This window comes from Colletotrichum costaricense (assembly GCF_030867565.1).
Source record: "Colletotrichum costaricense strain IMI 309622 chromosome Unknown Scaffold_12.1, whole genome shotgun sequence".
NCBI lineage: Eukaryota > Fungi > Ascomycota > Sordariomycetes > Glomerellales > Glomerellaceae > Colletotrichum > Colletotrichum costaricense.
In genome coordinates, this window is record NW_026848241.1 from 515,178 (window position 1) to 528,387 (window position 13,210).

Here is a 13,210-nt window from a genome sequence, read left to right on the forward strand (position 1 = left end):
CCGTCGTCTGGATTGAGACTCTGTGTCACTCAGCTGTTGGCTACTGTGGCTGGATGTAATGGCCCAAGACTGTGCTTAGTTTGATATGTCAGAGAGGGCCGCGCCTGTCTTTTATCTTCCGAACTGTCGTTACTTGAATTATCGAAATCTGCGCCTGGCTCGATTTCCTGATACCTCTGATGCATGTAGTCTGCGCCACAGATTCCAATGTTCAAAGCCAGTACAGTACTCCTAAAGTACAATCGTGAACTACTTTCTGATCGAGGTGCCCGTAAAGAACTCTTCCTCCAAATGATAACTTGGCCGGATAATCAAAACGTGATGGATCTCAAATAATCCTCCTTCAGAAACACTCGAAGACTGAAAGAATTAGAGGAATCTCATCGAATAGCAACAGGGTGTCGAGGCTTGGCCCGACGTTTGACAACACCTCCACCTTGTTTGCGAATTTTCTGTTGAACTAGTTGCGCATCTCGCCGATCAAGGACCGCACGAGTGTGTACAATGATTGGAATGTCAACGTCCGCTCTACCACCTTGCGGGAGTGCTAGCTTGGGGGTGGCCATGTTCTGCGGTTCGTCGATGTCCATGTTACTTGACCACTGGCGGCGAGGTACTGTCTGAACGCGCACAGGGCGGGGAGGAGAAGTGCCCGGCGGATAGTATGGCTCAATCTTCCCTGGGCGCGTCGTCAAGCCTCGGCCTCCAAACAGGCTGTTCAGCATCCACGCAGCCGATGCGCGGCGGTCCGGTTCGAGCTCAGCCATGGGCGCGAGCTGTTTGTGAATCTTGACAGAGTCGATGAGCAGCTTCTTGGAATTCCTGTAAAGCTCATGAACGCTAATGCTATTTTTAGCACGGGGCGGGAAAGCCTTCATCTTGCTCGACATTGCGACAAATGCTGCGTAGAGTGACCAAACGTCCATCTTGTGGCTCTGTTTGTAGGCCGATTCTGAAAGTGCCGAAAGCTCTGGCCAGAGCTCGGGAGCTTGGTACGCGACGGTGCCGCACATTGTTTTCGCGAGCTTTTGGTGATTTGCGAGCCCAAAGTCGGCCAATTGGAAAATGTAGCTACCTGGTGAGATGCCGGGATCGTACAGGATGTTTTCTGGCTTCAGGTCACGGTGTACTACACCAAAGTTGACAAGGTAATCCAGAGCGCAGAGCATTTGCTCTAAAATGTCCCGACATGCTTGTTCGTATTGTGCTTCCGGCATCTTGAGGCCGACGAAAGTGCTTAACGAGCCAGATCGATAGGGCATAATCATCTCAGGCTCGAGAGTATCGACTTTGTCGTAGCCCAGAATCTCGATGATATTCACCTTTGCGTGAGATCTTGTTAGCGAATCCACCGGACCAGAGATGGAGGCATGCGGCCACGCGCGGTATCGCCCCCTTTTCATGGATAGACAAGTTCAAAGAAAGACAGACGTACGTGATTGAGACTCTGCATAGTTTTGAGCTCTCGGTGGAAAAGAGCCCGAGCCCCGTCTTCCTTGTCTTTGGGATAATTGCCTAGATGGACCACCTTTATGGCAAGCGGAGCAGAGGTCTCTGCATCAACGCTCCTGTACACGGTGCCGAAGGTGCCTCTTCCCACAAATTGACGAAGTGCCTTGTTTTCTCGAAAAAGTGCCTGCTTCGCTGTTCGTGGCCTGGTGATCCTGTGTGAAACCTGCTCTGATCGCTCGAAGCCAGTAGGCAAGTCGCGAGATCCCAAGCCCTTCAACATGGACATGGATTGTCGGAAGCAAGCCCAAGCGAGTTCCTTGAGGCGTTCGTTGTTGACATGTGGTGGATCGCGCGAGGAAGAGACTGTCCAGACTAGGTCGAATCGGTACGATGAAATTTGGATGTTGTAGTTTTGCCCGTAGAGCATAACGACCTCTCCGTCGACTACTTTATTGACATCGTCACTCTCCAAGAGTGTGCCACGTTGAGGTCGGAGTCTGGAATCGACAAGAAGCCCAACAGCGACGGTGGACTCTTGCTTTTTCGACCTGACGACCAAATGTATGAGCTTGGTGGTATCTTGGAATTCAAACGCGACGTGTTCTCTGCACATGGGCTCTGAACTGGTATTTCGATTGAGCACCAGATCTCCTTTCCGGCCGAGCCTGGCGATCACGAAGCCTCCTGTAGACGCGACATGAAATCCGACCTCCAGGCCGGGTTCTTGGAGAGCGCTAGTGGAGACGAAGCGGCGATTCTCAGGCAGGGACAGCGCATCTTTGGCAACGGAGTTTCCAGGCACTAGATGAAAGAGAGTCCTCGCATTCGGGGAAGCCATCTCGGCAGGTTCTCTGACTGATCGTTATTTCTCGAACTTTTTGATCAAGCTTGGGTTACTGGCGGATGAGAACTTACGAGAGAGTACAGGCAAACTAAACCTTTTCTTAGCGAGTTGCTAACCAATGAAGTAGAGTGACAAAGAGGAGATTGGCGAAAATGAAAATATCTAAATCTGCAGTGAAGAGATAATATGGCGTAAAAATTGAATAAAGAGGATGACACCGGCTGATCAAATATGCGGAGGGCGGAAAGAATAGTACGCTTACTCTGGTTGTCTTAAGTAAACAGAACTTCAGCGTGCTCAATCGGCTTTCCGTTCGGTTGGAATGGCGAAACATTTCTCTATGCAACAGGCCTTTTTGCTTCTTTTCTTAGAATCTACAACCAACATCGTGCAACGGTAGCACCAACACCGCGGCATGTGGCCGGGAGCGTGGCCGAGCCCGGCGGCTCGCTGTGAAGTTGGTGATGGCGGTATTGATTGGCTGATGACATGGATGAAAACGGGGCCAGCTAAGCGCGCGGATGGTCCGGCTCTATTTCCGTCGGGTATGTGTGGGTAAGGTACCCGTCCTCGCAACGGTTAGGTTAGTGGGCCTTAGGCACTAAAGTGTGGATCCCAGCGTCTGCTTAGATAATCAAAGTTGAGCTTCCCCAATTCCCCAAGCTCAAGCTCTCGCGCATCCATCTCAACTATTCACACTATGGACCCTGCCATCCTCTAGCTCGCATCCACATCCATGCCTGCAACATTCATCTCTCTATCCTGAGAATAGGTCGACGTTCAAGTTATGCCGCGTTACCTGGACCAAGTCGCACTGGGCAGGGCTCTGCAGGAGCGCGCGAACCCTCTCCTTGAGGCAATTGCCGCCAACGATGCTTTGCACACCCATTATCTCAAGCGCTTCGAGAGCGATGAACCTCCGCAGTATGATTCAGACAGCTCATCAGAATACGACGAAGACGATGCTCCGCCAGAAGATCCCAACACAATTATCGAGCGACCGTTCGATGAGGACGAAATCAAGCGGATTGCTTCGGCATTGGGTCCTCAAATCAGCCCGGGCCAGCTCTACCTCTCAGAATCAAAGCGTGAGGAGAAAAGGATCATTGAGAATTGCCGTGGCTCAGTCTTCCATAAGCCCAAGGGTATCCGCCGGATAGGAATCGTTGCGCGCCACAACATGAAGAAGCGATGGGGAAGACTGGGCATCTGGAATCCCGCTTGGGGGTTTGCCGGACGCAATGTTAAGCCAAACGACAACTTTTATGAATGGCGGTGGAAATGGGATCAAGACGACGGCGAAGGCTCTGTGTCCCATGACCACAAGTGGGAAGAGGGCCTCATCAAACGCAAATTGCTCATACGAAAGAAGTTGCGTCGTGGCGAGTATGTGCGTATTGTGCCCCAGCCTGCGCTCGCACAAGACGCCACGGCTTCTCAGGCCGAGTCATATTTCACATCCAGGCCTTGGTTCATGTTTGAGCTTGAGGTCACCGAAGAGAAGCAACGACTAAGTCGTATCTCCTTCAAAGACCAACATAAGTTGCCTCAGACTTCAAGCATCGGGCAGGTCATCGAGAGGTGGAAAGTTCGTGGGGATTGGAGAGATGAGTACGACGAAGAAGGTGTCACCTCCTGGACATGGAAAGATGAATCTCACTCCCCAGAGCCCGAAGACTTGACGCCTATACAAAGCATGGATGATCTTGATTCGCTGGACGCTACGGTCATGGATTTCACGCCTTCGGAGCTCGACGAACTAGAGACCAACGAACTCCCATGGGAAGAGCAGCCGGAGACCTATTGGGTTATATCAAAGGGCATGGAAGATACGCCTGCGTTCCCCGGACAGATGCCGGAAGGTCACAGTCACGATCACCATTCCGATCCTATGCCCATCGCGCGATCAGCCACCGCCGGGGTTCTTGGTTCCAGGAAAGAGGCGCCTGAATCCGCAACCGATAAAACACCGCTCTCTGTAGATGCATCGGAACAGAAACCACTCGATCCGCAGGAACGCGCCGTGAGCCATACACCACAGCAAGCAAGACGTGGCCGTCCTCGCCAGCTGAAAAACGAGACGCGCATTGCCAACGGTAACATCCAGTCTTCTCCAGCACCCCGGCGTAGTGCCAGACTAGCTGGCACGAAACGCCCAGCCGAATCGGCGCCCACAGCAGCTGCACCAAGCAAGAGACCCAGAGGCCGGAAAGCCTCCAGTGCTGGTCAGCCTACTGGGCCAGAGCCTGTGCCAACGAAGAAGCGCTCTGCACCAAAACGGCTACCGGCCGGGGGAGAGACGAAAGCAATGCCCAAGCAAGGCAGGGGCCGTCCGAAAAAAGAGGTGCCAAACTCTGCCCCAGCGAAGACGGTCACTAAAGGCCAAAGTAAACGAGGACCGGGACGAGGGCGACCTAGGAAGGGAGACTCGGGACCTGGCCCATCGCAAGAGAACACTCCCAAGAGAGGACGAGGACGTCCGAGAAAGGAGACTACCGCGACCACGCGTTCTTCTATTTCAAAGAAGAAATGACTACATATGGGGACTCGCATTGAGCAAGCATAAGGTCGGGGCCAAGGACCGAATATGTCACTGGTCGTACTTACTGACGGCTCACCTGCTGGTAATTTTTTGATATGAATGAAGATCTTGCAGGAGGAAGGCGGGAAGCATGGAGTATTGTCATTGTAAAGGAAAACACCAGGAACACAAGTGCTCCAACGTCATCGTTAGGCTCACGAGCGATAAAGCATAATTTGTTCCACACATGAACGCCGGATGGCGATATGGATATAATCTCCTCTCTAGATCAGCTTGAGATGTGCTCGTCCATTAAGGGATTACGTAGACATAGTCATTATCCACCACGATGAGGATGGCTGCGCATCAGCTTTCCGAGGACAGGACCACTTGCGCAATAAAGAGGAAAATGTTCACAGTGGTATCGAATGAATTCAACAAAGACTAGGAGCAATCCATCATTACTAATACATCAACATAACCTCCCCCTTTTCAGTATGTACTGTTCAACCATGTGTCCTGAAAAGAAAATTACAGCATGCCTGATGCCACATCTCCAGGCGACAAAACCGGTCGACACCCCCTCAATTATTTCTCTCCTCCCTCCCAGGTGCGCATATCCCCCTTCACCTCGCGGAAAATACCACGCCAGTTACCAATTTCGTTCTCCGTACGCTTACGCCTGCTAAACGCAGTACGTCTAAAGCTCACGAACCAAACCATGAACCAATACGACGCCGCCGCCATCGATGCAACAGCCGCTACCCACGCCATGGCCACAAACGGCCCGCCCGTCTGAATCTGCATGCCAAACGCAGCCATGGACTTGTTGAGCATGCTCTTGCCGCCGTAAATGAGCGAGGTCGTGACGATGGCGAAGGACGGGAGGACGAAAGCGCCGAGCATGGAGAAGACGAGGGAGACGAGAACGAGGACGCGCATGAAGCCGACGATGAGGATGGGCAGCGTGGCGAGGAGCACGATGCCGGTGGAGATTGTGCCGATGGCGAGGAGGGCCGTCATTGCTTTTGCGCCGCCGCTGGCGAGGTCGACAACTTGGTCCAGTGTTCCTGCCATGGCGGCCACGAGGGGGACGGAGACGTTTGCGGTGCCGACGACGAAGGAGGAGGGGATTGAGTTGGTGATGTTTCGCAGGCCTAGTGACTTTTGCGTTAGTACAAAATCTCCCTGGCATGAGCAGACTGTTGGTAAACTAGAGAAAGCATACCAGCTCCTGTGTTGTCGTAGCTTTCGCATTTGTCAAAAGTGACTTTGCTGTTCGGGTCGTTGTCATTGGCGTAGGTCGCTTCGCACATCTTTGTCAGGTAGAGCCGGTAGTTGTCCTTGACGCCCAACAGCTGCGTCAAGTTTCCCACGAGCTGGCCCTGGATATCCGAGACACCATCACCGACTGCGTTCGTCAAGTTACCAAGCAAACCTCCCAGAACACTCCCGAGGCCCTCCGTGATGCCGGTCGGATCGTTGGGTGCGGGGATGCCCGGGATAATGCTGCCGCCTCCATTTCCGCCGTTGGTGTTGTTGGCTGCTTTGATTTGAACAATATCTTGACCGATTTTCGATGTGTTTAGCTACGATGTCAAATTAGTAAATTGTTTCTTTCTTCAGCCTTTGCGAAACAGTCGCGACTTACTGACAACCAGTAGTTGTTGCCTCCATTACTTGTGTTTGTCCCAGCTGCAAGCAGCACAATAGAAAGTGCGACGGCGACAGCCGATGCAATAATGGGAACGATGGCAGATAGCCGGCCTCCGATGCCGAGCATTATGGTAATTCGTTTGTTGACTTTTCAATTACAGTAGTAGTTAATAGTAAAGTTGTGGCGTTTAACGTGACATTTAAAATGGGCTTCGATGCAGGGTGTCAAAGAACTTTTATGATTCTCTCAAACCTCCTTTTCCACCTCCATAGTTCTGACTCGGGCCCTACCTCACCCTTAATATGCTCTCCACGGGCATCGAGAAACTTTTTCGATCGCGGAACCTGTCAGTACGTCATAAAACGTCCCAATAGACAAGCATCTTTGGGATGAAACGCTGGGATGAATCTTGAAAGCCTCAACGGTGCGATAACCGCAGTCGTCCAAGGGATACCTTACTATCCACAAGCATAATAATCGCTGCAACGGCCAACGGCTCGTGAAGATTCCCAAGCAGTAGAACCTGTTGCATATTACCTGCGCGCAGGCAAGGTGGTGGCCCAACAGCGCTGAGTTGTCTGGGAGTTTCAGGGTTGTGGCTTGTCGCTCCGCGACGAGGGTCTTACCGCAACGGGCATTCGATGAGAAACTAACGTCATGCCCGCGCCGGGGCGGTCGCATTAACATCTAATGAATCGGTTGGCTCTCGTGGAAAGTTATCGGCAACGTTCTGCTATGCATATCATATTGCCTAAGCTTGCGACAAGCGGCATAGCATATAACGGTGCGTTTCCCAACGATACCCACGCTTCCTCGCCAGGCGAGGCCGGGATTGGGCTGTCTGCCAAACTCTACAATACTCAAGCCCCCCTTGTCCTCTTGCTCCTCCCGTCGTTCAACGTGGTCGAATCATTTCTCCGACGTTTTCGTACCCGTATCGTAGAACGGAGCCGAAAGGACGTGCAGACCTGCTGGGCAGCATTGGTGTGCTGGTCTAGTGCACATCTTGCAGATCTTGGCCTAGGGTGGTCCTGCATTATCCGCATTACAAAGGTAAACTGCTGCCGTATTTCAACGTCAGTTCAGCAGAAAAAGCATCCACCGTTAAGCTTTTAAAGGATGCACGTCTTTCCGGGAGACCTCCCATTGACAAGTGTGCCCACCTCTCACCCCTTTACGGCAGAAGTTGCCGAACGAATGTCCAAGGACTTTCTGGAAATGTGCATGATGTGATAGCTGTAGTGAGCTGGGAGAATTTGGGCCGCGAGTTTGCTGGTGTCAGAAATTCTGCCATGATCGTCTGGAATTCTTGACCATCCACCACGAACGACCGAGCGTGTGAAGATGCTACTACCCGATGTGTCGTGATGCCACACTTTTTCGATAATCTTGGTTTTGAACGGCATCCGTAGCCGATTTTCAGATTTATCTTTTGCGGATTTTCTAGTTGGATTTTGGTCGATGTTGTCGCCACTGTATCAAAGTGATTCAAGTTGCACCCAATATCTGTTCGAATGACGATGCTTTCAGTTTCGCCTGAAGACCTAGAGACATTTGTTGAGAGAGTAATCCAAAGGTTTTTTCCAAGTTTGAAGATTCAATCAAGTCAAGAGATTGCCTCACAGGGTTATAGAGACTCTCGCTACGTGTATCTCCGTCTGTATGCGTACAGGCTGGCATGGTCAATTTCCTGATGTGAGAGTTGTTGCCTCACAAATCTTAAGACAGGCTTTTGCAACACATGATACCATAATTCTTGTTACAAGTGTCCATCGAGACCTTTTTCACAATGGTCACTTCTCATGAATTGATTTGATGACGAAGTTGTAAGGCTGAAGAAGAAGCTCACGCCATTAGTTCGCGACACATCACTGAGTTCTAACCCCCTGTAGTGACTAATGAGCCTCTTGCCGAGGGAAGCTGCGCACCAGCTGCTTGTGATACTGTGGCCAAAAATATGACAGTTTCCCAAAAGAGACAACACGGAAACGGAGTTCCCCACATTATCAACGGTCATTTCTCCAGAGTGACATGATCTACAGACTATTCCTTGAACCCCTTACATCACATTTCCTTACGCCATGCAAATGTCCCCCTTCCATCGTTCACACCTCGAACAACCTGGTACATCATCGAGATTTCAAGTAGACCAATTTCTTACAGAGCCTTGGGACATCCGCGACTGAGAAGTAGAGTAGGTCGTCGATTGCTTCGTAGACCCGAATACGATGGTTATGACGATGGTATCTGGATGAAAATCCAACTTCGTGCTGGGTTACCCAATGACATTCGTTCCTTCGGAAATGACGCTTCAGGCCTTTAATCAGCCACTTTCGATGAGACTTTCGATGGTGTGAAGAAAGAATCTGTACTAGACTGCACAGGTGAACAAGATCTATCGCTGACGGCTGTAACAAAGCAAATCAGAACTACAGGTGCTGGACCTAGGATATAGTATGTACTCCAGCTAGTACATGTTCCCTTCTAGTACATCGTCCACGCTTAAGTCATCAATATCAGGCACCTCTTTTTCCCGATACTGACAATACCACTCGAGCAACTCCGGGATCGTATCAAAGGTCTTGTCGTCGTCCGGGCCATAAGCCATGTATCGCCAGGCCCACGGCTCGACTTCTCCGTCGGCCCGGGTTTTTCGGCAGTAGACTATGTAAAAGAAACTCTCCACGCCGTCCCCAGACTCCCATCCCACAGCGACGTCCCAACAACCATCAACTGAAAGGTCCTGGGGTCTCTTAACCGTAGCGTCGATCAAAGATTCCGTCTGAGAGCTCGCCCCAGTCCAGAATACGGCCTGATACGTCCATTTGGTCTCCCCCATCCCGGGTCCGGTCAATGCGCCCACGTACTCTGCAAGAATTCGAAGCTCTGGAGGAGCAGTGATGCTATCACGGACTTCCTCGAGACATTTCGTCTTCAGCGCGCTCTCCAGACGGGAGAAGTACAGCTCTCGGTCATGGCTGTTGGGAATAGACCCTCCACAACCGTCAAGGTCGCAAAGCGGTGCGAGTTCATCAAACTTTGTGAGCATATCTTCTGGACTTGAAATCAGGGTCCGGGCATCATTCCGACTCAGGACGCTACCAAAACAGTCTACCCTCATGTCTTCGGCTTCATCTCCCCAATCTTCTGGGTCGAGCTCAGCCTGTGTGGCAAGTTGCACTAGATCCTCTGCATCAGTCTTATTCTTCAAACGTTTCCATGATGTGATTTTCACGCACCGTAGACTTCAAGGGCTCGGCGATTGCGTTCAGCGATGTGTGCACGATACGCATCAACAGCAGCCTTAATGTCCTCGCGCGTTGAGTACATGGCCTTAACCTGATCAAGATCTGTCGAAATTGATGTACAAGCCAGAGACGTTCCCACTTTCAGCAAATAATACGGCGAGTGTTCGTTAATGCTGGTGCAGCTCGCTCGGTAAAAGGTGAGAGATGCCAGACAAAAATTACCTTGTTTGATGGGGGAAATGCCTCGTGTTAAAAGCAAAGCCAACGAATACGTTTACGCGAGCGCGCTATCTCCTTCTTACATATACTGGATATTACACCTGCAGGATAATGCACCGTAAACATAATTACCGATAATGGCATTGTTCTGTTGATCGTGATTGATAGGCGATCTGCAAGGAACCAACACATCCAGCAGGCTTTGTGAAGGCTTCGGACTTTGACACCGAGCAACTCCACTTGAGCCAGGCAGACATAACATTGACTAGTATGGATTTGGAAGGTGTTATCGTTCCTGCAATGTGTCTGACAGCTTTGCCGCCCGTGCCGCCAAGAAAGGACGTTCGGCACGACAAGGGGTTTCCAACGGGAACGGGAGTTCAGCGCATGTCTAATTGAAGTTCGAATTCCTCGTGCCGATTCCGGTTTCCACCAATGAATCTCCATAGACGTTCGTTACGGGTTCCCCCCAGAGTTTACTAACTAAAATTGATTCAATATGGGAGAATACCAGCTGCAGTCTTCGATTATCTACTCTAGTAATGGAGCGGTCTGTAACTCGAGAAAGAACCGATGCTCAGAATACGACAACAATCTCGCTTAGACCAACGACAGAAAATATCATGACCAATGTGGCGCCGGAGGGACGCGCAATATTGCCCACGTAGTATGCCATAAAATGACCCCAGACGAAAATAGCACACGATGTCAATTTTGACAGATGAGACTGTCTTCTCCCGCTCAGTGACCCTTGCGTGACATTATCCGCTGTTTGTGCCGGCCATCTCCGCTTCTTGAGAAGCAGAACAGCATGCGAAAAAAGAAATGTAGCAACGAGTGCCTTCTCAAGCGTCTGGAATAATGGAACAGCGCTCAACTCATTGCGCAGCAGTGCTGGAGGTATGTCTAACGTTTTACCGTATAATCTTCGGGTTCTCTGTAGAGAAAGCAACCCCATCGCAACATGAAAGCCCATTGAGAAAGCGTCAATGACTCTCTGGACTCCGGGAATCTGACCACAGACAGCTCGCCAAGACCTGGTCGGGGCCTTTGATGTACCTAAAACAATGTCATTCATGAGATCTCAAGATCGTTCCAGCTGAGGGGCACTAACCCTCAATAATGAAGAATGTAGATGCATCCTTTGAAGCTCCACGGGTACAAGTAGCTTCAATGATGCCGTGCAGTTGCAGACTGACCGTGTCATTACTGTGAAGGCCATCCCAATTTGGGAATTGCCGAAAGCTTGACGACAGATAACAGTCTTGGATGGGATTTAGGAGACGGAACCCATTATCAACGCCAGAGTTGTACTGAATGATCCACGTTGTGTTTGGGGATTTCGTCTTCAAGCCACTGTAATACAATGTCGTTAGTTCAGTATCCAGTATTGTCCGGATCGAAGACTTACCCAACTCTCAAACGCCGGAATCCATCTTCCGATCGAACGTTCATCTCTTCGTCAATATAAGAGCTTGCGTCGCCCACGACACCCATATAGTGTTGCGTTACTCGGCTTCGGAGATGAACGATCTCACCGGACCATAAATGGCTACGTATGTAATCCTCCTCTTTCGATTCAAACACATCTGCGGCGATGTCTTGCTCAAACGCCCATGGGTGGCGCCTCCCGATGGGGTCGGAAAAGTAGGCCCGATATAGTGTCTCGACACTGTATCCAGAGCCTACTTGTTCTAAGTCATGGAATTCAGCCCAAGCTTCTTCTTGATTGAGCTGCCATTCTGCGCCAAAGTTTCCCTGCTCTGGTAGCCAAACTTCATCGTCCTGCCACAGAAACCCAGCTCGAGGGAGGTACAAAGACAAAGGAACGTAGGGGATGATAGCATGAGGTGGCAGACTATAATTTCCCCAGTTGGGAATTTTTACGCTCTCGCTGATTGGGGAAAGAGCTCGCCTTGCCCTTGGAGACAGAAAGCGCGTATTGTAATTGCCTCCAGCTGAGATCTCTGAAATTGGAGAGAGAATACCAGTAACCATTATCCAAATCGCCATCGGCTGGACAATGCTTTGAACTGCTCTACACATGAGAGTCGACATCACAGTCGCCTACGGTTGCATGTTAAGCAGGGATCTAATCGCAGAGCAGAAGTTGAATACGTACATCCGATTTACGGCATAGCTCTGTTGAGTTGAAAAAATTGAGTGTTTGAAGAAGAAAGATTATTAGGGAAGCTGTTATCAAATCGAAGATATTGCATCCCAAGAGCGATGAAAAAACAAGAAGACAATCGCAGCGTCTTATGATAGATTGAAAGGTGGCGGGCTCGGCAGTTGTGTTCAGCTCACTCCACACAGCAATGAAGAGTAGAAAATCGGCAATGCAGCGCCCAGACCACAAAAAGTCCGTCTGCGGTCTTGGTTGAAGTATTGAACAGGCTCCGAGAATGCTTAAACAAATTGCCAGGGACAGACATCGTTCCAAAATGGCGTGTCTCGACTTCTTCTGGTAAAGCCAGAGAGTTGCCATGGCGCATAACAACAGTCGGGCAATATTCCCCAGTATTGAGACTGTTGTTTCATTGAGTGTGAGAATCTTGAGTGAAAGTAAAGGCAAATTCTCAACAAAGAGTTGTCCTTTGGCAAGGAAACTTCCCAAGACTTTCCCAATATGCTGCATTTCGGGATTGGTGCCTTCTTGGGAGGATCCGATGATGCCAAACAAGGCGGAAAACACGAAGAGGTTGATTCTAAGAGACATTATCATAGACAAATTAGTGTCACTGACCGAACTGAAGTTGGTGATGTGTTCCGCTTGACCAAAATCGCAAACGGCGCAGGCTACTGTTGAGGTGCCTTTATGAACGGGGCGTCTATCGCCGTGTCTTCGGGCGAATTGTATCGAGAAGCCCGAAATCAGGCTGCCTCTACCACTGATATTATGGAGTGATTGATCAATTGAGAGTGGCATGACACACAGCCCCTGTCTATCCCATCGCTGGCGGCTAACACCGTTCCTGGCAGGATTGCCCATGGGCTGTCGATGATAGTTGAGCCCTGCATATATTGGTCGTCGCATTAGGACATTGCTGCCTGCTATGTTCTTTTGACTGCATTTACTTAATTAGGATCACGGCCCGACTGTCATCAGCCATATGTAACCCTGTGATGTATGGTATCCAACATGAGCTTTGGCGAAGTGCACCAACCAACACTTTGGCGGTTGGCGATTAAGACCCTAGAAGGGCTGACCTGCCACTTCCAGTTCATGCACAATGCAAATTGCAATCACATGGCCTCATAAACTCTTC

At 50.4% G+C, this 13,210-nt stretch overlaps 5 protein-coding genes across 5 annotated transcripts; 1 reads left to right on the forward strand and 4 right to left on the reverse strand.

Annotated features, from left to right (window-relative positions):
* Positions 1–380: 380 nt before the first annotated feature.
* On the reverse strand, positions 381–2,290 carry CCOS01_11129 (mitogen activated protein kinase kinase kinase 3; the record flags this gene model as incomplete). Its single annotated transcript, XM_060459282.1, has 2 exons — positions 381–1,322; positions 1,436–2,290. 2 exons carry the CDS (start codon positions 2,288–2,290, stop codon positions 381–383), a joined length of 1,797 nt encoding a protein of 598 aa, XP_060310014.1.
* A 793-nt stretch (positions 2,291–3,083) lies between these two features.
* CCOS01_11130 (uncharacterized protein) lies at positions 3,084–4,829 on the forward strand (the record flags this gene model as incomplete). The annotated part of the gene is made up of 1 exon (XM_060459283.1): positions 3,084–4,829. The coding sequence occupies one exon, from the start codon at positions 3,084–3,086 to the stop codon at positions 4,827–4,829; it is 1,746 nt and encodes a 581-aa protein (XP_060310015.1).
* Positions 4,830–5,405: 576 nt separating this feature from the next.
* CCOS01_11131 (uncharacterized protein) lies at positions 5,406–6,600 on the reverse strand (the record flags this gene model as incomplete). The annotated part of the gene is made up of 3 exons (XM_060459284.1): positions 5,406–5,974; positions 6,046–6,406; positions 6,469–6,600. The coding sequence occupies 3 exons, from the start codon at positions 6,598–6,600 to the stop codon at positions 5,406–5,408; spliced, it is 1,062 nt and encodes a 353-aa protein (XP_060310016.1).
* A 2,341-nt stretch (positions 6,601–8,941) lies between these two features.
* CCOS01_11132 (uncharacterized protein) lies at positions 8,942–9,804 on the reverse strand (the record flags this gene model as incomplete). Its single annotated transcript, XM_060459285.1, has 2 exons — positions 8,942–9,654; positions 9,714–9,804. 2 exons carry the CDS (start codon positions 9,802–9,804, stop codon positions 8,942–8,944), a joined length of 804 nt encoding a protein of 267 aa, XP_060310017.1.
* A 1,246-nt stretch (positions 9,805–11,050) lies between these two features.
* Positions 11,051–11,954, reverse strand: CCOS01_11133 (uncharacterized protein; the record flags this gene model as incomplete). The annotated part of the gene is made up of 2 exons (XM_060459286.1): positions 11,051–11,297; positions 11,353–11,954. The coding sequence occupies 2 exons, from the start codon at positions 11,952–11,954 to the stop codon at positions 11,051–11,053; spliced, it is 849 nt and encodes a 282-aa protein (XP_060310018.1).
* Positions 11,955–13,210: the final 1,256 nt, after the last annotated feature.